The sequence below is a fragment of the Eurytemora carolleeae genome, unplaced genomic scaffold (genome assembly GCF_000591075.1).
Source record: "Eurytemora carolleeae unplaced genomic scaffold, Eaff_2.0 scaffold356, whole genome shotgun sequence".
NCBI lineage: Eukaryota > Metazoa > Arthropoda > Copepoda > Calanoida > Temoridae > Eurytemora > Eurytemora carolleeae.
Genome location: NW_019396250.1, coordinates 224,300 through 250,350, shown reverse-complemented (window position 1 = coordinate 250,350; position 26,051 = coordinate 224,300). Strand labels below are relative to the sequence as shown.

At 30.3% G+C, this 26,051-nt stretch overlaps 1 protein-coding gene across 2 annotated transcripts in view; it reads left to right on the top strand.

Moving 5' to 3' along the window:
* Window positions 1–4,292: 4,292 nt before the first annotated feature.
* LOC111699365 (glycine receptor subunit alpha-3) overlaps window positions 4,293–26,051 on the top strand; it is a 49,764-nt gene continuing 28,005 nt past the window's right edge. For both annotated transcript variants that reach the window (XM_023470034.1, XM_023470035.1), the window contains exons 1-5: window positions 4,293–4,367; window positions 13,392–13,474; window positions 15,415–15,482; window positions 17,774–17,842; window positions 23,494–23,568. In XM_023470034.1, the coding sequence (XP_023325802.1) occupies window positions 4,297–4,367; window positions 13,392–13,474; window positions 15,415–15,482; window positions 17,774–17,842; window positions 23,494–23,568 (366 nt within the window). In that variant the 5' untranslated portion in view covers window positions 4,293–4,296. The remainder of the gene's footprint in view (window positions 4,368–13,391; window positions 13,475–15,414; window positions 15,483–17,773; window positions 17,843–23,493; window positions 23,569–26,051) is intronic.

Below are 26,051 nucleotides of genomic sequence, written 5' to 3'. Positions count from 1 at the left end.
TCTGGAGTTCTGTAGTTCTGTAGTTCTCTAGTTCTCTTGTTCTGTAGTTCTCTAGTTCTCTAGTTTTCTAGTTCTCTAGTTCTCTAGTTCTCTAGTTCTCTAGTTTTCTAGTTCTTTAGTTCTCTAGTTCTCTAGTTCTCTAGTTTTCTAGTTCTCCACTCCAGTTCTCTAGCTCTCTAGTTCTCTAGTTCCCTTGTTCTCTAATTCTCTAGTTCTCTAGTTCTTAAATTTATAGTTCTTTAGTTCTCTAGTTATATAAAATTGAAATATTTTTAACGAATCATTTAATTTTCCGGTTTTGCGTGAATATTTCTGAGGTTGTCTTTGTAAAATTGTTGATTAATTACCTACTCTCCGACAGTTTACCTTTTTAAAGGAGAAAATTTTACATAGCTTTGTGGAATCATTTTTTTACTTTATTTTGAAGTTTGATGAAAAAGAAATTATAAAATGTTAATCACTGTTTTTATTTTTAAATATTATACCTTTAAAACAGCTGAAATAGAATTGTTTTCGTTAATTTCAATGATTTGTAAATGAAATGTTTGCAATTTGTAAAATTTTAACATTTTAGAACATACTAACATTTTGTTTCCAGACGGATCGAATTTACTAGCTACAACCTTACTGTTTGTAATAGCGAACAGTATGTCAGGAATATATATATTTTTGATATATCCCAAAAAATCTGTTTAAAATATTATGGAACATTGAAATGGTACAGAAGGGGGGGGGGGGGTAGTTTTCTTGAATTAAACAAAACATTTATTATTTTTTTATTTGTTTGGATTCTGAAGTAATTCAATAATTGAATTTGTTTATGGCTGTAAAGTGTCCATTTATAATTGTTTATGGTAGTAATAACTTTCTGCATATTCTTCATATCGTAAACAAAGTATTAAAAAAATACGTTTTTTTTAAAGATGTAATTTCAAATAAAATTCCATTTAAAGATGGATTTACCTGCTTTTCAATATTATTCTTTTATCTTAGCAAAAATGCTTTTAATGATTGCCTTTCTATAGTGATAACCAGAAAACTCTGAAATAGAAAGACGACTTTTAGAGTTAATATATGACTTTAAAAAGGGCATTGCACAGGAGACATTGCAATTGTAAAATGTAAAAAGGCCCAATTCACTTAATAAATGATTCAACAAGTTACTAATAAAACTATTTGCTTTGTAATTAAATCAAATACAATTAATTATTGCATTAATTTCTACTATTTTCTGGTTATCACTATATCTAATATTGATCCTTTCTAATTGTGGTGGGTTCTCTATAAGAGACTTGCAGATTTATTTTTGTATCAGAGACAACGAAGAATGGAATAAATTAAACACTTTTCAAGAAATAAGTAAATAATGGTGTCAATGTCCGATTCACAATACGAACCGGTTTCAATCAAGGGCATACAACTCTGAACATGAAGGGTCCCTTGAAGTTACGCCAACAGTCCCTTTAAATAATAATGTATCTTATACAAAATATTATAATAAGTTGATAAGATCAAACAGTCCCTTTAAATAATAATGTATATTATACAAAATATTATAATATGTTGATCAGATCAAAACAGTCCCTTTAAATAATAATGTATATTATACAAAATATTATAATATGTGGATAAGATCAAACAGTCCCTTTAAATAATAATGTATATTATACAAAATATTATAATATGTTGATAAGATCAAAACAGTCCCTTTAAATAGTAATGTATATTATACAAAATATTATAATATGTTGATAAGATCAAACAGTCCCTTTAAATAATAATGTATATTATACAAAATATTATGATATGTTGATAAGATCAAAACAGTCTCTTTAAATAATAATGTATCTTATACAAATATTACAACATGTTGATAAGATCAAAACAGTCCCTTTAAATAATAATGTATCTTATATAAATATTATAATATGTTGATTAGATCAAAACAGTCTCTTTAAATAATAATGTATATTATACAAATATTATAATATGCTGATAAGATCAAATAACAATTAAGGCACTTTACAAGATTAAAAATAAAGTATAAATTCTTAATTCCTTAAGATACTATAAAAGCCAAAGAATAAAAAATACGTAAGCTTTGAAACGGCCACACATCTAACTTTAAAAATGCGTATTTTAGTTTCTAATAAAGTTTTATGAGATCAATCTAAATTTTGTGAGATGTTTTAATTGTTTAATGAGATTCTATTAAAGTTTTATGGGAATTTATCAAAATTGTAAAGGATTTTATCAAAGTTTAAGAACAAATTTTAAATTCTATCAAGGTTTTATGAGATTCGATTAAAGTTCCATGAGTTTCTATCAAAGTTTTATAAGAATATTTCAAAGTATTATGAGAAGTTATCAAAGTTTTATTAAATTTCATCAACGTTTCATTAGATTCTATCACTATTAGAATTATCAAAGTTTTATGATAATTTATCAAATATTTATGAAATTCGATCAAAGTTTTAATAGATTCTAAGAGGTCAGCCAAAATGTGATGCGTTGAATCGTTTTGATGAGATTCTATTTAAAGCTGTGGAATAGGAAGCTGACACTTAAGCAATTTTATGTGTACAATATATTGAAAATCAACATATTAAGTCCGTCTACGTATTACGTGTACAGTGTACAACTGGTTTTTTATTTTATGACGTTCCACTGCATGAAAGCAGTATTAGATTCTATCAAATATTTTTTGACATTGTACACAACTACACAATGTACAAAGCTCTGAGAAGATTTCTCCAATAACTAAAATATTTCTTGAAAATAGTTTTGTTCGAAACATAGTTAGTGAAGAAAAATAAAATAAAACAATTAACATTGACAGCAAATCTATTACTCGAAACGCAAAAAAACGTTATTTTTTTTTATCTGGCTGGTAAAATAATTATTTTGTCGTGAAAGCAACGTAACTATTTCTAAAATGTATTAATTGTTTAAAGGGACTGTAAAGGAAAAATGAAAGGGGGTACTGGCTGAAACCTGAGAATCTCAGAAGTTAAACGATACATGGCAGTGCAGTATACAGTTTCCGTCTTTATCAAGTGACAACGATACTGCACTGCCATTGGCTGATGTTCTGGTGACGTAATGCGGACTATACGGACTATATGTAATAATATTATCAATTATATCTATTAAAAATGCAAGAAAAAAAATTATAATAGGAGAAAACCTGAGATTCTCAGGCTTCTGTGGGATATTGTCGTTTTCAGATTGGTTGCCATTTGTTAAATATGATCTGTTTAATAGTACAACTTTTATACAAAATTGCATATATATGATTTTTTGCATAAATTTGAGACAGTTTTATATCAATTTCTCGAGGCAGGAACATTAGATGGATGTCTTATATGTATCGTTCAATTCCTGAGATTCTCAGGTTTCATCCTATACCCCTTTCATTTTTCCTTTACAGCCCCTTCAAGCAAAATAATAACATTAGTCTTTCATGAAGAAAAATAATTATCTCATAATGCTTTTACGGAAAAGTAAATTCGAGGCCTCCAATTAAATAGTGTCACGTTTAAATCACAACAGATATTCAATAAATCTCTTTCAGATCAACAATGTGAAGATGTCGTCGTTTTTTTATCTTGAAAAATGACAATTTCTTTCAAAGATAAACTAATATAAAAAATAATCATCTTTTAGATATAAAAAAATTTGTATTTATTCATTCAATCTATGACACACATATAAATAAATGTTAAGCAATGACGCGTGGAAAAAATGCATTAATTTCCAAAAATATCATTGCCTAAAACTAGACAAAGAAATTTTAAGAAACTGAGGTTTCTTGCATTTACGCTTGAAAAAAGGTAAAAATCCAAGGGTTTCCTATTTTCCTGTATCTTAATAACACCAATTTTGTTGGAATGGTTCGATTAAAAGTAATTACTTGAATTAATGACATTCTTTAGAATAATCTAATTATAGTGCATTAAAGTCCTACCACCCCTTCCCTTCACCTCAACATATATCGTCAAAACCTCTCTGTCGAAATGGAAACAACTTAAATCGTGACTTCAGCGAGGACACTTCAGAACTGAAGAATATTTCAGGATTATTGTTTTTGCATATTTTTTTGAAACATTTGGTAGATTCGCATCTTTTGATTTAAAAAAAAAGAAAAAAAGTATTTTTTCAGGAGATGTGTAAATTCAAGTGCCTTCAATAGTTAAACATTTTAGTTCTTTTGTCCAAAGAGCTTTATACATTTCCATAATGAATAATGATAACCATTTTCTAATTTTTATGGAGATATAAATTTCAGATGAAAAAATGAAGAGATTAATGATGATGTTGCTGGGGTTGGTTTGTGTCTTCATAACGTTTGTGAACGCTGAAAACAAGTAAAACAACCATTTTTGTTAAAAACCTTTATTCATTTTATTTATTTATTTTATAAATCACTCACCTTGTTTTAAAGCGATGGGACGACACGCTTGGCCGGTTAATCTTCTTTTAAAATCTGTCCACGTGGAAATACATGTTAACAGTGAGGCCTATGGTATATCTCATACCTGTTACCCTTACACCCCCATCCTAAGCAGTGGTATGATTACTCGGTGAGCAGAGGCTGGGGGTACCAATTCTTTTTTGTTGATCATTGGCAAAACTGCCAGATCTATTATACAAGTGCATAAGATATACTGTGTGTGGAAAATAAATCTAAAACTAGCGAGCAGTTAAAAGGAAACAAGAATAAAAAAGGATGAAAAATGGAAAGGATCTCTGATGAAAGCTTTACACTATCAACCTTTATCCATTAGCGATTGGAGACACTATTAGAGATTCCCTTTTTAGTTTTTGAATGAATGCATAGACAAAAAAATTATGCCGACCTTGGAGTTAAGATAAAAGAAAAACCTTGCACCCTGCAAGGTTTTTACGATCTAGTTTATTACGAGCTAGTTAGTCAAGAGTATAGACACAGATCTGAGCAAAAGAAGAAAGTCAACGCTTCTTTGAGTTTCGATAAAGAAATTTAGAAATAGAATATTTCTGTATGCTCTGTACCCAAAGATTAAAAAATTATAATTGTTAAATTTAAACTTAATTATTTTACAAATTAACCATTTAAAAAAAAAAATATTTCTTTAAAAGAAAAATATATTGAAAATAAGCATACATCTTTATCTAGGCTTTTCTGCCTTCTTTAAAACAAAAAATGCGATAACAAAAAGACTTTGAAAAAATGTGACGAAATGTTCCTTTTTAATTATGAAGTAACAAATTTGACAGTTCATTAAAAAAGTGTATTTTCATGTATAAGTTGTTTTCTATATAACAATCAGCCTAGATCGAAAGAAGAAATAATGTCATTCTATTCGGGAGAAATCATTGTTAGTCAATTCTCACAAATTGTTTAATCCAGGGGGCGGAAACGTCATGTGTGTGTGTGTCTCTACCAAAAGAGTGTGTGTAAAGTTTACCGTACCCAAGGTGTGTACTGTAGCTTTATACACTATACAGTACGTAAGAATCTCTGTATTTGTACAATCTAGGAGAGTACATTTGTGTATTTTTAATTTTTAACTTAAAAATAAGTTAAATAAGCATGGAATATATTATTTACCTACTTAAGTCAACACTAAAAAGCCAATATTTCAATATATATATAATATAATTTGATTAAAGTTTACAATAAACTACTCGTTATTCAAGTTTAATTATAATTGACGAGATTGTTCTGCAATTTCCTTGAATGTAGGCAAGTTGTGTGTCTGTACCAGAAGAGTGTGTGTAAAGTTTATCGCACTGGTCTGCAAAGCAGTGCGACTGGCTTTCTCATGCCAGACCAGCGCCATTTCCTTTCCCTTTATCCCTATTCCCTGGTTTAATCTGCCTTTGGTCAATCTAGAAATGTCAAACACAACAATCTTTAAATCTAATTTCTTGTTCTCATCTGCAAGTTACAAACTTTGTAGAAATTCCTTCAGAGCAATCAATCTTTTAAAGGGAATGTACGGCAGTTGAACTGAGCATTTAGTATTGTGGAGAATTTTTTAGGATTTATTTGAGACATATAAAACGTTTTATTGATGTATAGTTACTGAGTTTGAGCGCAAAATTGACGTTCAAAATCATCCAATTGGAGGGTTACTTTTTGATCAGAGATTTTTTGCAAATTATTTAATAACGACAAGTAATTAGTGTCCTGAGTGTTAATTACCATCCTTCCAATGGAGAATTTAGTGTCCCAAGTGTTATTTACCATCCCTCCAATGGAGAATTTAGTGTCCCAAGTGTTAATTACTATCCCTCCGGTAGAATTATTAGTATTAAATCACAATTGTGCTTTCCCTCTGCTAAAAACCATTTCCCTCCGGTGGCTTCCGCTCCAGCAGAGGGGATCCAATATGCTGCTGCAAACTTCAATCTCTCGCTAATGATAAAGGTTTATTAAGAGAAGATAGATTATGCTCTTTTAAGCCTCCAAGTAGTCATTTGTGTTTCTTTCTTCGACTTAAGCAGAGAAAATACTAAGAATTTTTTTTAAATGATTCACAAAAGTGCCAAAGAATTTTTTTCTTACCATTTGAGGTTGTGACAAGTTATCATGGTTTCTTTCTATCAAAATAAAAACGCAAAATCAGAAAAATAAAAAAATTAAGTTTGAAACTCATGTTCTTGAATGGGATGAATGCAATTTAATTCCAAAGATTTAGTATCTTGAGACTGGAAAATCTGAAAACAGTAAACAACAAAAGCATTTTCATTTATCTTTATATTTAATAAAAAGTATAATAAATCCAATTCTTAATGGGACTGATGACAAAGCTCAAATGAGACTTTTCATTTTAAGATGGACTTGCCAACCTTTATTTCTGGTCTGGGATGATTGAGAAACCCTTAGTTTTCTCTCTGAAAAAAGCTGTTTTCAATTTTGGCTTCTCTTAAATTGTTTTTGCATATTTCTGTTGCGGAAACAATGATATTCGCTTTCTATTTGAAAACCATTACTTAGATAAAGTTAAAAGAGCAAAACAATGAATATTAAGAACCATTTTTTTCAACTCATTTTTTTTTGTAACTTCTAAATTTAGAAAAATATAAAATAACTAGACTTTTAGGGTTTTTTGTGCTTTTAAGTTTGTTTTCTTTCTTTGCTCATTAATTGCACATTTTATTGTGATAAAAACAATAAAATAGTGGTTTTCTTATTTTCATTTGTGGATTTTAAAAGTATAATAGATTCAAATTTCCACTGGATATGTTTCTTAACCTTCCCTTGGGCCAAATGAGGTGCCACACAATAAAATCTTCTGATTTATTTATTAAACTAGTGATGGGCAATAAGGTTCCAGTATTTAAGACTTTTAAAGTTTTTGGACTGAGAATAAAAATAAAAATATTGTTAAAAACATAATAAGGTTTAAACACTTCAAAACTCTAATCTTTAAACGTTTACTCTGATAAAACTATGAAACAAAGGATCCTTATTAAAAAGAATAAACAAAATGATCATTTTTGCTTCGTTTTCTGCATGGTTACAAAAATTCCTTAAATTTTACTTCCACGAAAACATATCTTTTAGAAATGATTGAATTTTTATGAGTTTGGTGTTTATTTTCACCGATCCATTAAACCAGGCAGATACCAGGATATTTCAAGCTCGGGAGGAATTCCTTGAAATAAAACTTTGGTTTCAATTTACAACCTAAACTTTTAAATATTTAAAAAAAGTAAATGTACATTTATGGTTCGTAAACTCCGTTGGATGTTAAAAACACTAAGAAAAAAATCTAATTTTAAAGAAAAAATATAATTTCGAATTTCTTTGATTAAAAAAAAATATTATATTTTGATTTAAAGAAAGAGGTTACTCGATACTCATGGGTTTTCTTAATGCGTTTGGCCAGCTACCGCTAACATATAATTATATAAATATACAATATTTATTTATATAAATATATATGATGGTGGGGAAAATATAACGCTAATAATATAACCGCCAAAAATACAACAATAAAAAAATATAGCTGACAAAATATAACTTTTAGGTATGTATTCTAGTGTATTTAGTTGAGAAATATATAGATACATTTTACAACTATTGAATATAGATGTGATAATTTAGGGTTTCCATAATTATGGAACAAAATTTCCATTTTGAAAATGGAATGATCCGGACATTTGTTGCGTAAAGTGGAATTACAGGATAATTCTGGATCAAATGGAAACCAGAATATTTACAGTTTCCAAGACATAATTCGGAAATTTTTCCGGTTTACGTAACATAACCGGAAAAATTACCGGATTACGTTACGTAAACTGGAAAAGTTCTGGCTTACGGAATGGAAGTTGAATAGAAGAGACGACTTACAGAACTTACGTAAACTTCCATCTTGTAACCTGGACATTTTTCAGATTTATGTAATATAACCGGAAAAATTACCGGATTACGTTACGTAAACTGGAAAAATTCTGGTTTACGGAATGTAAGTTGAATAAAAAAGACGACTTACAGAACTTAAAAATAATTTTTTATTTTAATTAAATTCATATTTACAAAGTTAGAAAGCCTACAGTTCATCAATATTCAAAACTATTCCACTGTAGTTTTCCACTTTGTCTTAACATTTCAGGGGGCACAAGGATTATTGTCCCCCCCCCGTGAATGCTTCTGCTAGGTGCTAGCCCCCCCCCCCTTGGTTTATCGCAATTCAAACTAGTAACTTGGACTAATAACTTATAGTGCGCGCGCATTCTACCCAACGTTGTTAGTTTTACTTACTGGTTTTGTCTTTACATAAGTTTAGGAGGCGTTGATGTAATTCTGGTACCTTTTTCCTGAAAATTCCGGAACGATTATTCCGAACACTTTCAAAAACAATATTCTGGAACATTCCGGAAATTTCCGGAACGTTCCGTAATTCCGAAACAACGTCCCGGAAATTTCTGGTTTACGCGAAAAAAATCGTTCCGGAAATCGTTCCGGAACCTGTTCCATGATGGAAATGGAAAAAATTCCCGGATCATTTCCGTACCTAAACCGTAACCCGGAATTCCGAAGGAAACCCTATGTAATTTAAATATTTGCAAATAAAGGATTTAAATGCCGAAGAAGGATTACTTTTCAGACATATGTTTTTTATGAGATTGTACTCCAGTTCTTATTACATTAGAAGTATTTTTAAAATATTACTTAAAGGGACTGTAAGTGTAATTTTAAATGACCCTCTTATGCAAAGATAGCAATGTCTAATTCACAATCGAATTAGATCAATTTGAACCAAAATTTGAAATGGAAAATTTATGGAAATAATAGGACTATTGGCCATGGAATAAACATTGACTGGATTAAAAATCTGTAAGCTCTGCCTCCAGAACTAAGAGTTTAAAAGCTTAAACCCAAGTAAAACCCGGATTTGGGCTCAGATAGAATCCAAGTCAATATTAGTTCTGATTATACCAATGAGAAACTTTCTCTCTGTAGCAGACAGATCAGCTGTTACAAGGATATGTAAATTTTGAAAATTCGAACTTTACGTAAATACAACTTTACGTTCATACCTTTGATCACATTTTACGCTTCAAATAATTCCCGAGATTTTAAATTTACAAATATATTAGATTTTATGAAATTTAAAATTATGAGACCCAAACCTTAAAGAGCGAAAATCAAAATCGGTTGGTGTTTACTAAAACCAAAAGGCCATTAAAAACTCTAGACTGGGTCTAAGTAGACGCTAAGAACTGGTTTTACTCGGGTTTAGACTTTTAAAATCTCAGCTCAGATCAAATATCTGCAAAAGACGAGAAAAACTTGTTTTGCAATTCTTCCTGAAAATTCTCCTATCTTTACAAAATTTGTTATGAAACTCTGAACTCAAGTTGAATATTTTATCTTGAGTTTAAATTCTTCTTGAATTCATATGTTCAACTTAAACTGAAAAATATATTCCTATGTGTATAGTATAATAATCATATTTGGTTAATTTGCTGTCAAAACCAGAAGTTTTTTTGTTAAAAGCTGGATATCGAATTAAGAATTAATATCATTTTATGAATTTCTCTCTTACTGAGGGATTGTTTAATAAATTTGCTTGTTCAGTCAAATTTTTCGATCGATAAAATCGTAATCTTTCAGTAAAAAAGTTATTTAATAAAATTTTGTTCGAAAACACCAATTTAGAATTCGTTGTAAATAACGCTCATTATTGAAGTTTTGGATACTTTCAACCACAACACGCACCTCTGCCACTTTAATAAAAGTAAATTGAACCTATATGAAGCATAAAGTCTGACCGCGTCAACCTTGCTAGTCCTGTTGATTGTCTTCTTTATCAACCCAATGTCCGTGCGGTGCAGTACAAACTGGGACCGGAAAGGTTGGCCCGGTTTGGAAATTCAAATGTACTACGGCTGCCTGTGATAAAGCTTATTAAAGAGCTATTGAGAAGGATTAGTAGAAGTAGAAGTAGAACTGAAGTATAGCGACGAGGTGACAATGTTAGACCAGTAGTTTTGTGTAAATTTGACCTTCTCCCTCTACCTGGTTTACAATGTTTATGTTAAAAAGAATATCTAGGTTTTCTTCAAGGCAATGTATTTGATAATTTTTGATATGATTTCTTGTAGCAGAGCAGGCCTGGTGTGTATACTTGATTGGTTGGTTTGTGTGTTCTTATTAGATTAGTATGTTTGCAGGTTTGCAGGGTTAATTTATTATATGGGATTATCTATATTTATAAAGTTGTAATCTTTGTTTGTTTGTTTTATAGTATACATATAAAGTTTGGGTGGTTGTCCGTTTGTTTGTTTATTTTTTTTGTAAGTTCGATCATAACTCATGAACCTCCGGAGCGATTTGCCTATTTTTTTTGGGGGGTGGGGGGGACTTGAGAGAACCACGGGAATATTCTTAGCTTGGTTTTGAAATTCTAAGTTGAGTAGCTAAATAGTTAAAATCGTAATTTACGACCAAGCGCAGGTAAACGCCGGGAGTAACTATGATCACCATGGGGCCTAGGCAACGAGGTTATAGTGTATAGAGCGATGATGTACGCTAATTAACGAGGTTATAGTGTATAGAGTGATGATGTACGCTAAACCTTTACTAATTGTATAGGCCATGAACTATACCGAGAGTGTACTGCATAATTGTTTATTATAAGGAGATTCTGGCCTAACCAGAGATAAGAGAGTTACAGAGATCATTAATCAGCTAAAATATGCGATATTTTCCACAGCATGTTCTATTGTGTACAAGTACTGTACACGACCAATCCGCAGACATCTGTATTAAGGAATTTTTAAGGATACCTTGGATACAAATCTTCAAAAAAAGACTGAATTCATAAATTTTATGTTTCATGTTTAAAATTGGAGTATTTCTATAAAAGTTGTAAAAAAGGGTATTATATTCAACAACTGTAGCCTGTCGTGCCGGGTCAACTTAGGCCTACGTAGCCCACCCTGGGAAAGGAGATAGGTAGTCTGTGTAGTGCCGGGTTCTCAAGCTGGTTTTATAATCTATTCAGAAATTTTTTTATTAAGCTTATTGCTGAGGACGGGAAGAGTCAACTCATCTATTTGTTTTTACTTATTATTGAATGATTTATGAATACAGGCTAAATTTCCAGAATTTTGAGACAAAACTTTTACAATAGTTTGTTTACAATGGTTGGGAAAATGCCGGGATTTAAAATAGTTATACATTCAAATTTGTCTATTTTAAAGGAAAAGCAATGTATATTTTAGTTCTAAAGTTAGAAAGAAGCTCAGAGATCCACACTGCAATATGAATTTGCATTAGTTCTCAAAGCTGGATCCACTTTGAAGTGTCGCAAGGCCCTGGCCTTTAAGTTTACTGCACTCATCCTTGAGTGCATTTCAGAATTTTAAAGAATTAATTTTCAAAATCCTCAAAGATTTTTGCATAAGAGCCTACAACCTTTGGATTATTTGATGACGCTGAAAGCGTATGATTGGGGTTTTTTTCGAGCTACTGAAATGCAATTGTAAATATTCATATTTTTTGTTTTTTTTCAGCGTTAGGAAGCACTCCCTTTAAAATGTTTCAAAAGGCTCATTTTCCTCTAATATTTGATATAATGTGAGGGAATGGTATCTAATCGACTACATTAGGACATATGGTTTATTCTAATACAAGATTTAGGTCAAATACTGATATATTTAATAACATTGGAGAGACAAGTATATTTTTACTTTACTCTTGTTTTTGTCAATTTTACACTCACATATGAAAATGGGATTTTTTTTCTTCAAAGTTTATCAAAATAACTTTTTTTTCAAAATATTTTGAAATTCAAAATTATGAAAATGTATTTTTTGAATATGATGTAATAGACAGATTTTTCTACAATGTACAATATAAAGAGTGTCTCTAAAAACATGACACTGAGAGGCAACTTGAAAATCGCCTTTGATCTTTATCCTTTACTTTACAAGCATGATTTTTTTCCAAGATTTGGGCTTTATATGAGAATTTCGTCCATATTTCAATTTAAAAATAAACTAAAATTGTCTAATTTTTATGGAAATTGTTCATATCTCTAAAAATATTGAAAGTACAACTTTATAAGAATGACAGACCACATTTTGAAAATGCCAGGAAGATTATTGTTAGTACTTTTTTACTTTTAAGATAAAGTTGATGAATGATAAAAAACGATTTTTATGTTGTTTCTCATGTATTTTGTTCCGTGGGACACCCATGTATTATAAATCACGATTATAATGTCCAAAAAGCAAAATATTTATATTCACTAAGGTTTTCTATTACAGGGATAATTAGATTAATGCTTGCATTCAGAAATAAATTACTTTTTACCACTCTTACAGGGACAGTTCAATTATTTGGGTAATTTGAGGGTAAACTAAATTGCCTATTAGCTAGCTATTCATTTGTATTATTTTTACTTTTTAAAGATAACTGCAGAGGCCGGAGAAAAAAACGATTTATCTTTCAGAATTTGAGTACAATGGCATGTTACATTTGTATAGACACTATTTAAACTATTTAAAAGTATTACGAGTTCCAATAAATAACAAATAGATATAGTTTACCCTGAAACTACCAAGATAAGTGAAACGGTCCTTTTAGATTATAAATGTAAATTAACATCTGTCTAAGTTAAAAATTCAAGCATTGCAATTATGAATTAGAGCAAATATGCTAAGAATAATATAACAGTAAGCGACTTCATTGTTAATTTTTTTATACATTTAACTTTCTTCTGCTATGGTTAACCGAAATTCACAAAGTTTGAGACTCTATGCCAATCAGAAAACAAATTCAACCTTTTGATTGTCATACATTTGGTATATTAGGTCGTCATCATATACCCATCATGTTTTTGGTAACACTGTATTTTTTATCGGGAATCTCATCTTGATTGTTTTAGGACTAAGTCAGTAGATCCCTTGATGGTTCTAGATAAGCTGCTCAGAGGTTATGACAGGAGATCAACACCTACCAGCACACAAGGTCAAAATCAGACACTGCTCCTTTAATGGGAAATATTTCGAACGTTTTTTTGCATACTCACTTTTTATCTCGAAAAATGCCTCTTTAAAAATTGAGAGAAAAACGAACCAAATCAATTATATTTCTCACTAGGAGTCTATAGACTACAATTCATCAGGTTGCATAGAGTAAGAGGCGAGTAAGAAATTGAGTTTTTGTCACAAACTCTAATTTTCCAATTCTTATCTTTGCAACCCGATTTTTCAGACCTTTACTATCTCAAATTATTTATGAATGAATATATGGTTATGTCACAATACTCAGCCGCTTTATTAATTGGAAATTGGCGGTACAGTCCAAATTAGGACTGCAAAGGTTGGCCACCTCGGATATTAAAATGTACACCGGTGGGGCATGATGCACACCTAGCTGTATAATCAAATGTAAAGAAAGTGGTTTCGATTTTATTGTTGGCAAAATTGGATCTTTTTTTTTATATCGGTAATTTACTTGATACAATCGTCTTCGAATATATCAATACAATACATACGACTATCTATTTCTATTTCAACTTTCTACCAATCTTTTAACCGGTAGATGAGCGTAAACATCTAAATAACGAGAGGTTGTCAATTAGCAGCTTCTCTTAAAAACTTGTAATTTGAAAATGTTTCTTAAGAATCAAACATTAAAAATAAAAAGTAGTCATCAATGAGTATAATTTTAAAAAGTATTAAATTGTTCTTGGCAATATTGTTGGAAAAGAAAAAAAACTATTTATAAAACTATAAAAACCATTTTCCACAAACATTATTAAATCTGAAATCGACATTATCTACATTGATAGTATATAAATAATGTATATAGATAATCAAAGCTGGGCTCCCAAGCTAGTATATAAATAATGTATATAGATAATAAAAGCTGGGTTCCCAAGCTAGTATATAAATAATGTATATAGATAATAAAAGCTGGGTTCCCAAGCCACAGTATATAAATAATGTATATAGATAATATAAGCTGGGTTCCCAAGCTAGTATATAAATAATGTATATAGATAATAAAAGCTGGGTTCCCAAGCTAGTGTATAAATAATGTATATAGATAATAAAAGCTGGGTTGCCAAGCTAGTGTATAAAAAATGTATATAGATAATAAAAACTGGGTTCCCAAGCTAGTGTATAAATAATGTACATAGATAATAAAAGCTGGGTTCCCAAGCTAGTGTATAAATAATATATATAGATAATAAAAGCTGGATTCCCAAGCTAGTGTATAAATGATGTATATAGATAATAAAAGCTGGGTTCCCAAGCTACAGTATATAAATAATGTATATAGATAATAAAATCTTGGTTCCCAAGCTAGTATATAAATAATGTATATAGATAATCAAATCTGGGTTCCCAAGCTAGTGTATAAATAATGTATATAGATAATAAAAGCTGGGCTCAAGCTAGTGTATAAATAATGTACATAGATAATCAAATCTGGGTTCCCAAGCTAGTGTACAAATAATGTACATAGATAATAAAAGCTGGGTTCCCAAGCTAGTGTATAAATAATGTATATAGATAATAAAATCTGGGTTCCCAAGCTAGTATATAAATAATGTACATAGATAATCAAATCTGGGTTCCCAAGCTAGTGTATAAATAATGTACATAGATAATAAAAGCTGGGTTCCAAGCTACAGTATATATAAATAATGTATATAGATAATAAAATCTGGGTTCCCAAGCTAGTACATAAATAATGTATATAGATAATGAAAGCTGGGTTCCCAAGCTACAGTATATAAATAATGTATATAGATAGTCAAAATCTGGGTTCCCAAGCTACAGTATATAAATAATGTAAATAGATAATCAAAGCTGGGTTCCCAAGCTACAGTACATAAATAATAATAATAATTTAAATAAATAAATTAATAAATAATGTAAATAATTTCTAATTTCTAGGTGTTGCAACCAATGTTTACTGTGAGTTCTATGTGGCAAGTATGGGCTCAATAAACACAGATAATATGGTAAATATATTTTATATACAGGGTGTCACACAATATAGGGTAAACATATTTTATATACAGGGTGTCACACAATATATGGTAAATTTATTTTATACACAGGGTGTCACACAATTTATGATAAATATTTTTTATACACAGGGTGTCACACAATATATGGAAAATATATTTTATATACAGGGTGTCACACAATATATGGTAAATGTATTTTATACGCAGGGTGTCACTTAATATATGGTAAATATATTTTTATACAGGGTTTCACACAATACATGTCAGTTTAGTGACTACTTGAAGATCGCCTTTAATTCTTTAAATATATTGCGGAAAACCCAAAAATTTCTGGTCCTGGAATTTCCAAGATGTGGTCTACATTTTATGCTTCTGAAATTACCATTCATTTGAAGAATTTAATTCAGATTTAAACGTAATAAATATGTGCAAGTGCACTTTTTCAGCAAACAAAGTGTTTTTGGTAGTTTTGAGTGAAAATTATGGTTTGATTAGCAATGACTGAACCCATGGTTTGGTTTTAACCGCATTGACAAATTTTTGGCTTATTGGGGTCACAATTTTATGTTCGTTAAGAGAAGAAATAAAGATTTTTATTGACGTCGGGAAACTGGTAATCCTATTATATACAACTTAGAAACAACATAGTATATAAGTTTACATTTCTCTGACGTCATACATATATTTCTGTCCATGAACAATATATAAATATATTTATAATAGAGATAATTTAAAAATTATTTTAAATCTTAGTATTGTAAAGTATATGAAGGATGCCGGCAAGGCGTACATATCTACAACATGTTATTTAATTAAGCCATCTTTTGCCATTTATATATTACTATTTTGATCGTTTCTTACATTGCCTTTATTATTGAACCTTCTAGACTTGAATAAGCTCATTATAATTTCTTTGAAGTGTATATACAGTGAACATTAATTTTTTTTTTCAAAATTAAAAGCCCTTTAAAAATCAATTAGATTTTAGGCAATACAGTATTTTGTGTTAGGACCTCATTAACACTCGCAATGCATCAAAGTTTATAGAGATAGAACATGTTTTAAAATCATCGGCTTTTTAAAGTTAAACATAAAAAATAATATTTTTTATCGAGTTGTTGAATAGTATCCAAACATGAATTATTCTGCAGAATATGAATATCTAATGAGCCTATTGTATGAATAATTAGGAAACTTGTGTAGTTAATCTTAATTTCTGTTCAATAATTTTTATAATGTCTCCTAGAAAAAAATGATAAATGAGGGGGGGGGGACTTGAAGATGAACTTCAATTTGTATTTAATGAAAAGTATGTTTTTTTACGATTTAGAACAGGTTTCAAAATTAAGACCTAAGTTCCGGTTTCTATCTTTAATACACACTGAAGACAATGTCAAATTTATGCAACAAAATTGCTAGTACGACTTTTTGACCTCGTAGCTCCTGTAGTTTTGAGTTTACGCCCAACTGTGAGAAAAGCAAATTCATCTGTTTACAGATATCAGAAATTCAAATTATTTTTGTTCTTCTCAATTTACAATGGAATCCTTTAAAGCTTTCTTCTAAAAAGTGTATCCATGTTTTTTTATTTTTTTATAGCTGATTATTTTCAAGCTTAATAATTCGACGTTAGTTTTTATATTATTTAAGAGATTAAAGGGATTGTAAAGGAAAAATGAAAGTGGGCGGGTATAGGCTGAAACCTGATAATCTCAGGAGCTGATTAAGAACTATAAGAGTTCTATCTGATGTTCTTGTCTTGAGAAATTTATACCATGTGTACATTCGTAGAATTAAATGGATCATATTCAACAAATACGTAAATACGTACCCAGTCTGAAAACGACGATATCCCACAGGAGTCTGGGAATCTCGGGTGTGTGCTCCTATTATAGATATAATGATAATATTATTTACACGTCCGGACGACGTCACCAGTACTCCAACCAATGGCATTGCAGTATTATTGTCACGTGCCTCCAACTGTATTACGTGACCAGTCATTGGGGTAGTTCTGGTCACCTGATACAAACATATATTCTACATTTATGTACGTTTTGGTATAATTTTGACACAGTTGTATGTAAATTATTCGAGACAGGAACATCAAAAAGATGACTTATCGTTCAACTCCTGAGATTCTCAGGTTTCAGCCCCTTTCATTTCTCCTTTCCAGTCCCTTTAAGGTTGTAATCTGCTGGATGTGTCTTTTAAGAAATTACCTCAGCAGTCCCTTTAAAAAAGTTTTAAATTTGAATCAGATCCATAAAATACTTTTTTAGGACTACACAACGGATCTTTACTTGAAGCAAAAATGGCAGGACTCGAGACTCTCCTCAGATAGTTTACAGGTATATTATATACTAGTCTACCCTCCCATCAGATAGTTTACATGTATATTATATACTAGTCTACCCTCCCATCAGATAATTTACAGGTATATTATATACTAGTCCACCCTCCCATCAGATAGTTTACAGGTATATTATATACTAGTCTACCCTCCCATCAGATAGTTTACAAGTAAATTATATAATAGTCTTCCCTCCCATCAGATAGTTTACAGGTATATTATATACTAGTCTACCCTCCCATCAGATAGTTTACAAGTATATTATATACTATTCTACCCTTTCATCAGATAGTTTACAGGTATATTATATACTATTCTACCCTCCCATCAGATAGTTTACAGGTATATTATATACTATTCTACCCTTTCATCAGATAGTTTACAGGTATATTATATACTAGTCTACCCTCCCATCAGATAGTTTACAGGTATATTATATTCTAGTCTACCCTCCCATCAGATAGTTTACAGGTATACTATATACTATTCTACCCTCCCATCAGATAGTTTACAGGTATATTATATACTATTCTACCCTTTCATCAGATAGTTTACATGTATATTATATACTAGTCTACCCTCCCATCAGATAGTTTACAGGTATATTATATACTAGTCTACCCTCCTATCAGATAGTTTACAGGTATACTATATACTATTCTACCCTCCCATCAGATAGTTTACATGTATATTATATACTAGTCCACCCACCCTCCCATCAGATAGTTTACAGGTATATTATATACTAGTCCACCCTCCCATCAGATAGTTTACAGGTATATTATATACTATTCTACCCTCCCATCAGATAGTTTACAGGTATATTATATACTAGTCTACCCTCCCATCAGATAGTTTACAGGTATATTAGTAAAATTTGCTAATACCATTCTACCCTCCCATCAGAAAAAAAAGAGTTAAAAAAGTAGTTGTTAGATCTTTAATGTTAAGTGAGCAGCGTAGAGAGAAAACGAAAGGAAATTAGAGAAATTGAGAGGAAACAGGAGAAAACGAGAGAAAAAGAGAGATCAACGAGAGACAACGAGAGAAAACGAAAAAAAATAGAGAAAACGAGAGAAAATGAGAGATCGACGAGATAAAACGAGAGAAAACGAGAGAAAAGGAGAGAAATAGAAAGAAATAGAGAGAAATAGAGAGAAATAGAGAGAAAAGGAGAAAAATGAGAGAAAAGAGAGAAAATGAAAGAAAATAAGAGAAAATAAGAGAAAAATAAGAGAAAATAAGAGAAAACGTGAGAAAATGTGAGAAAACGAGAAAAAACGAAAGAAACCGAAAAAAATACGAGAGATAAAAAATGAAAACGAGAGAAAACGATCAACTCGACTGTGAACTTAATTTTACAATATTGATAATTTTCAAAAAATGGGTTTCCGTAAAAGTAACTTTTCAGAGTTTCTACCCCAGATAAAAAAGGAAAACTGTCAGAATAGAAAAAAGATGAAATCTTCATTCAAAATTAAAGTTGTGTATTGAATACTGCAGCCTTCATAATTTTCTTTTCATTAAATTTAATATACTTAAAGGTTATTAATCTCTAAATACCATTAGTTTTCTTCAATTCAATTTAAAAATGTTAAACATTTCCATTTATAAAATCTTGTTTTTTCCGAATGTATTTTAGAAAAATCATGATTGATAAAAGATTTGAGTTTAACAAATTAAATCAAAATTAGGATTAAAATTACTATTTAATAGCATTGAAGAAAGTTAGATATCTGGTTGTTGACTTGAAAAGTCACTATAATAAAATAAAGAGATCTAAAATGGATATTTCTAACATTTATTTAAAACGAAAGTGTTTTGAAATATTTGCATTTAAGGCGGAGTTAAAATTGGTTGATTTAGAAATTAACAAAGGAATTATGGATGGATATTTGATGGTACTTCATTGGAGTGTTGTAGAGCTTCATGTTGGTGGAGCAGATCATCAGGAACTGGGGCAACAGGGCTTATCCAACCTAGTAGGCAGAGATCGCGGCTTTATCATGCTGGATTTGAGCGATTATGTAGTCTCTGGAAGAGGAGTGCATGATAAACTGGGAACCCTCGGGTAAGCCTGTCTGCTGCTAATTGAGTATCTGCGTCATCATCATAAAGGAGTCAAGAGGCTCCCTGTGTCGCAGCTGTTACTAGTTCAACTGTCCTAACATGACTGAATACAGGAAGGGAGCTGGGATGAGCGGGGATTCGACATGTGGGCACTACATGAGGAGGAAATGGATCTTGAGTACACATACATATAGAGAAAAGGCTACGGCATTGAGTTGGAAAAATCGTCTTCCTTATATTTCGAATTAATTTTAACACTGGTGTATATCTATAAATTATAATTTCTATTGGTTTAAGATAAGAGTTTTATAGTTATATAAAAGAAGTATTTGAATTTTTATTGGCATTTATGTAAGAAATGTTTTATTTATGCATTTCACTTGTAAATGTATAACATATAAAGACACTTTAATGCTTTTATTACATTTTCACAAAAATAGGCTTTTTGGGTCTATTTCTAAAGCGTCAATTTCATATTTTGAATGCTGTTTTCAACTCACCATTATTTCATCTTAACTAACAAAACTTTATAATATCGTACTTGCTTCCATTTTTTTTTCATTGTTCGTTTCTGAACTTTTGGCAGACAAAATTAATCTTAGATCGATTTTCAACGACTTTTAAGACAAACAACGGTTTATTAGAACTCCGTTCCACCATTTAAAAACTTCTTTCAAAATACTAAAAATATAAATCAATAATTACTTATGTATTGTGCCTGCATATTGACTAGGAATAAGAAAATATGAAGGAGTGCTTAAAAAATATGCAATATCAAGCAAAGGTATGCTGAAGGACATTCTAGATTTAATTATGCTATGAGCCAGAATAAACTTACTTAATCAACATAAAAACAAAGAAATATAATCTTTTTATACATACACAGTACATTTGTACACAGTACATTTGTACACAGTACATTTGTATACAGTACATTTGTAGATACATGAACATATATGACATTTTAGTAATTACATTGTAATGTACCAAAACTATTTTTTCGGTATTTTTCTTCTAAATCTCAATTTAAAGGAATTGTAAGCGTATTTTCAAATGACCCTCCATGCAAATAAGCCAATGCCTGATTCACAATGGTACCCAAAAGCTTTGTCTGATTAAGTATGAATTAGATATGAATTTTTTATAATTTTGAAAACGGTTTTATTTCAATTGGGGTTTGTACAAAAGTGACTAGCGCATTTTTACTGCAGGATCACAAATAGAAATTATCAGAAATAAATCCTTTCAAACCTCAAAAACGACAATATCTTCCACATTATTGATCGGAAAAAGGTTTCAAGGGTACTAAAAACTAAAAAATGGAGTTTATAGAATAAAAAATGCACGCGTAGGATCCCTTTAAACATTTACGTTAGCGACTCCTTTAAAACAGGGACATTGGACATATCCTTCATTCAGCTATGAATTCACTGAATCAGAAAAAAATCTATTTCTCTAAAGAAATTATTATGATTATGTTAATTTTTTCGAAAAGTTTTGTCATGGTTTTGTTACTTTATCAGGATTTTACTAAATTCTCAAAACTGCAGATTGAAAGTGAAATCCTGAAGAGATGGAAAAAACGGCTCTAATTTTTTATTTGGAATTTTGAGTGCAGATCAAATTATATCAATCTCTATAAACTATATGATGATGTTCAAATTATATCAATCTCTATAAACTATATGATGATGTTCAAATTATATCAATCTCTGTAAACTATATGATGATGTTCAAATTATATCAATCTCTATAAACTATATGATGATGTTCAAATTATATCAATCTCTATAAACTATATGAAGATGTTCAAATTATATCAATCTCTATAAACTATATGATGATGTTCAAATTATATCAATATATAAACTATATGATGATGTTCAAATGCTTTTTAGTATTTTTTTTTATTTTCATAAAAAGAAAACAATTCAATTACGGATTGTAATTGAATTGTACTTCATTAAAAGTTCATCAAAATATTATCTTTAATCTCAAATTCTCATGAAAACGAGACAATTTAATTCTTAGTCTTTTATAAGGAAAAAGGAAAGCAAACAATAACTAGAAAAGAAAAATTGAATCATGAAAGGAATCATGGATAATTTATTTTCCTGCAAAATGTTTATTTTCTTTTTGAAATGAAATCTTATTTTAAAACGATTAGGTCGACCTGCAAAAATGTAGAAAAGGGATTTAAAAAATAAATATTTCGAAGGATAGATAGGAACCTTACTAAAATTTGTTCATTAAGTAGTGAAGTGTCTCATAGGAAAAAATTTGATTTTTATTCAACCTTTTATTTTTCAAAATCGAGATCTTAGAACCGAAAACTACCACAACAAGGCAGTTGAAAAAATTCTGTATTTAGTACGCATTCTTTAAGTTTTCTTTCATGTCAAACTCAAGCTAATTCCATGTAAAATGGAATTTTTTTCATATTTTCAATAACTTCTTTTATTAAAGAGCTATTCAGAAGAACTAAAAAGTTTGTTATTTTTATAACGGAACCGGAGAAAGAAAAGGAGTTTTTGCCACAAACTCTAACTTTTTCTCACATATATCTTGACAACCCGATGTCGTAGACCTTTGATATTTACAATTATGAATTCTGTTAGATCAAATATAGTCTAAGTTTGAAATATCATCGGCTTACACCATCAGATTGCAAAGAAATAGGAATGAGAAAATTTGTGCATAAAATAAAAAACTAGCGAAGGTACGAGATCACAAAAGGAATTGAGTTTTTGCCACAAACTCTGATTTTCTAATTTCAATAACGCTGCAACCCAATGTTGTAGACTTTTGAAATTTCAAACTATGAATGCTGTTAGACCAAATAATGTAAGTTTGAAATATCAGAGGTTTATATCATCAGGTTGCAAAGACATATGGATTATTAAAATTGAACGTGTGGCAAAGACTCAATTCCTTTGACCCTCTCCTTACCTTGCCTTGCCTGATATGAATCAAAAAAATGAATAGTAAATACAATTGCTGTAAATTATGATTCCTCCCTTACCCATTCATCAAGAAAGCTTTTATAATACCATTGTCCTTCTACTTAATAAACAAATACTTGCACGAGAGGAAATAGAAATGGTGTCATCACTCCGGAAATATAAACTCCGGAAATGCAAATTCCGGACACAAAAACAATGGAAATATAATCTTTGTGAAGAAACAATCTCAAGAACTGACGAGGGTCAACCCAGACCGAAATATATTTTCAATAAATGTGGAACTAACATCTACTTTTTTACTCTACAGAGGTTTGGTCCATCACCATCACTGAATTTTAAATCCGGACATACAAACTCTGGAAATACGAACTCTGGAAATACAAACTCTGGAAATGCAAACTCTGGAAATACGAACTCGAAGACACAAACTTTGGAAATACAAACTCCGGAAATACAAACCCCGGAAAAATAAACTAATGAAATATAAATAATAAATAAATAATGGATCCTAATCTTATATTTAGTTGATCCTAATCTTGTATTTGGTGGATCCTAATCTTATATTTAGTGGATCCTAATCCTGTATTTAGTGGATCCTAATCTTGTGTATGTCCAGGAACCCCTGGATTTAGCGGATCCTAATCTCGTGAAAGCAATCTGGAAACCGGAAATATTTTTCCCCAATGCTAAGGTAATTTAATACTTTTCCAATACCAAGCTAATTCTAATATTTTTCCCGATCCTAAGATAAATCAAATATTTCCCCAGTGCTAAGGTAAATCTAATATTTCCCCAATGCTAAGATAAATCAAATATTTCCCCAGTGCTAAGGTAAATCTAATATTTCCCCAATGCTAAGGTAAATCTAATATTTCCCCAGTGCTAAGGTAAATCTAATATTTCCCCAATGCTAAGGTAAATCTAATATTTCCCCAATGCTAAGATAAATCTAATTTTCCCTAATGCTAAGATAAATCAAATATTTCCCCAATGCTAAGATAAATCTAATATTTCCCCAATACTAAGGTAAATCTAATATTTCACAACTGCTAAGGTAAATCTAATATTTCCCCAGTGCTAAGGTAAATCTATTCTAATTCTAATTTAAATCTAATATTTCCCCAATGCTAAGGTAAATCTATTCTAATTCTAATTTAAATCTAATATTTCTCCAGTGCCAAGATAAATCTATTCTAATTCTAATTTAAATCTAATATTTCCCCAATGCTAAGATAAATTTAATATTTCCCCAGTGCTAAGGTAAATCTAATATTTCCCCAGTGCTAAGGTAAATATATTATAATTCTAATTTAAATCTAATATTTCCCCAATGCTAAGGTAAATCTATTCTAATTCTAATATTTCCCCATTGCTAAGGTAAATCTAAAATTTTGTTAAAAAGAATTTTAAACTGAAAAATATTGTTAAAAAAAAGAACTTCTCGAAATTAAACCCTGAAACCATTTGTCATAAAGGAGCACAAATCGCGCTAACCAACTGACTATGAATCGTTAACGGTTAAACAGTTACAAAACATTTGGGCTATCATGGCTGTTAAGACCGTTTAAAAAAACGAGATCGTTAACGAATGGAAATTTCTTTAGTGAAAGGAAAGACTGAAAGTTCATTTTATAGTTGAAATCGAACGAATAATATTTTTCTTTAAATTCTAAGAAATATTTACAAAAAGTGTTTTTCGCAAACATCAAAATTGACGCATGGAAAATGGCCTTTTTGATAAAAAACGCCCGTACTTCTTCTGCTTTTCTTCTTCTTAAAATATGTCGAAATGGGCATAAAAAATCCGTCTTTCCAAGCCATATTCAACGGAAAGCCAAGCTGGAGCTGAAAAACTATGGAAAAGAGCTGATTTAGTGATTTCCCTCATTCTTTCCAGTGCAAGGCGGATCTTTTGATACCCATATCGATATATTTTGAAAAAATTAGAAAATCAATTGTATAACTTGTTTTTCGGCCACAAATAGACATTTTCGGTGGTCAATTTTTATTTTATCGAAAAATGCTTTAGTTTCATGAAAATGTTTCAGCCTTTACATAAGTTTAGATGAAGACTATGAAAAAAAATGAAAAGAAAAACCATTATATTGTTTATGACATTTAATAATTTTTATGATTAGTTATTAATTTGATCCATTGATTCCAGATCGAATAATAAATATATTTATTAGAACCTTTAATATGGTCTCATCTTCAGGGGAGTATACACTCTTACACATTTATTTGACTCGTTTTTGGATCTTTTTTGTCTACATTTGCGTACAGGGCCCTTAACCCTATTCCTGCTGGGAGGGGGGGAGTTCAATTTGACCCCCCCCCTGTAGTTTTTTTTACATAACTCAAAAAGTATTGGTCTGAGGCTGTTGAAATTTTCAGAATTTTCCTACATACCCAAAGCCCTCCCTTTAGGTATCTAATACTAACTGCCTGAGTCCTCAGGCACACTGCCTGAATGACTGTTTTTTCCTGTAACAAACTAAATCTTTGTTTTAACCCACTTCCACTTGTCAGATTTTGATAAAATTTAGCTTTTTGGAAAGACTTTGACATAAGGAAACGAATTGCACAAGTTTTGCGAAAAAAATTGCAAAGTTTTTGCAAACAACCTGTCTAAAGAAATTTGCACATTTTTAGTTTTTCTTGATTAAAATTCAGGTTATTTAAAATTTTGCAAAGATTTTTGCATATTTGAAATGGCATGGTGAAGGGCTTTTGAAAAATGTATAAATTTTCATTTTTTGGACAATTTTTTTTGCAGATTCTAAAAGTAGAGCACAAGAGCTTTCCAATGATGTATCATTTGTCATATTTGGACATTAAACATGGGATTTAGAGGGGGGAGGGGGTCAAAGTGAACCTCCCCCAGCATATCCTGGTTTTCAAGTACCCCAGCAGAGATAGGGTTAAATTGTCATTGTGTAAGAAAAGCAATTGTCTTCAAAATTTGTTATTCTAAATTTATATGTTACTAACAAAACGAAACTAAAGCGACCCAAATCAATCCAAAACATAACCATAGTTATAGGGTAGTGTTTACTTTTCTTTAGGGTAAAAATATTGCAAAGCTGCAAAGTAAATCCTAACTTATGATAGTTTTAAAATCTTGGAAGTTCTATTGAAAATTTTCAGAAATCGAACCAAAACAATAAAAATCAA